The 1,030-nt window shown below is 31.9% G+C and overlaps 1 protein-coding gene across 1 annotated transcript in view; it reads left to right on the top strand.

Moving 5' to 3' along the window:
• Nucleotides 407-1,030, top strand: part of LOC107608368 (alpha-soluble NSF attachment protein 2-like) — an 8,348-nt gene continuing 7,724 nt past the window's right edge. Inside the window, exon 1 of the mRNA XM_016310175.2 lies at nucleotides 407-708. Coding sequence (XP_016165661.1) covers nucleotides 564-708 — 145 coding nt within the window. The 5' untranslated portion in view covers nucleotides 407-563. The remainder of the gene's footprint in view (nucleotides 709-1,030) is intronic.

The raw sequence follows: 1,030 nt of genomic DNA on the forward strand, positions 1-1,030 counted from the left end.
AAAAGCTAACTTTGTTGATATAAAAATATATTATTAGATATTTTTATAAGATAAATTTTACACTTCAGACGAATCGATTAGACAATTCTCAATTTTACTTATTGCCAAAATTTGAACCCAAATACGTATTAAAAGGGAACGCATATAGCCACTCAACCAAAGTCTCAATGCTTTTTTTCAATAAACTGCAAGCGTGATTGGGAGAATAGAGAAACAAAAACGTAGGACCTATAGTTAACTGGATCAGACAATTAAAATGGACATAAAAAAGCCCAATAAGATCCCAAAACCCAAAAATGGAAGCCCTCCTTAAAAAAGAAGAAGAAAACGTTTGACACTTGTTCGCTTAAGAGAGAAAGGGACAAATAAAAAAAAAGCATATTACCAAAAAAATAAAAAAGAAGCAAACTTGGTTTTCTGTTGCATCGTTTTTTATTTTTGAATTTTTTGATCTGGTGCTGAATAGTATCAACCTGTAATAACACGCCTCCTTTCATTTTCTTCATGTATGAATTAACATAAAAATCAATCAAAATCGATTTCAGAAAATCTAATCGATAGAAATGGGGGATAATTTGGAAAAAGGGCAGGATTACGAGCAGAAAGCAGAGAAGAAGCTCGGTGGTTGGGGATTGTTTGGTTCCAAATTCGACGATGCTGCAGACCTATTTGAAAGAGCCGCTAATTGCTACAAGCTCGCAAAATCTTGTATGTTATGTCGATTTAATCTCAATTCATTTCTTTCTTTCTCTATTTCTTAGTTGCATTCAATTTTAGAAACCATGATATATTTGCATGTTCTTGTTCTTATTGCATGAGGTTAATTATAGGTTTGTGTTTGCATGGAATTATTAAGATTTAAGATTGTCAATATCCCTGGTTGGTTTGGATTTTTTTTTCTTCATTGCATTCAATTTTAGGAACCATGGAATTTGCATATTCTTGTTCTTAGTTGTACAAGGTTAATTATTGGTTTGTGCTTGCATGGAAGTGTTAGAATATTTGGGATTGGTACTATTATAAGATTGTC

The sequence above is a fragment of the Arachis ipaensis genome, chromosome B07 (genome assembly GCF_000816755.2).
Source record: "Arachis ipaensis cultivar K30076 chromosome B07, Araip1.1, whole genome shotgun sequence".
In the NCBI taxonomy this organism is placed as follows: domain Eukaryota; kingdom Viridiplantae; phylum Streptophyta; class Magnoliopsida; order Fabales; family Fabaceae; genus Arachis; species Arachis ipaensis.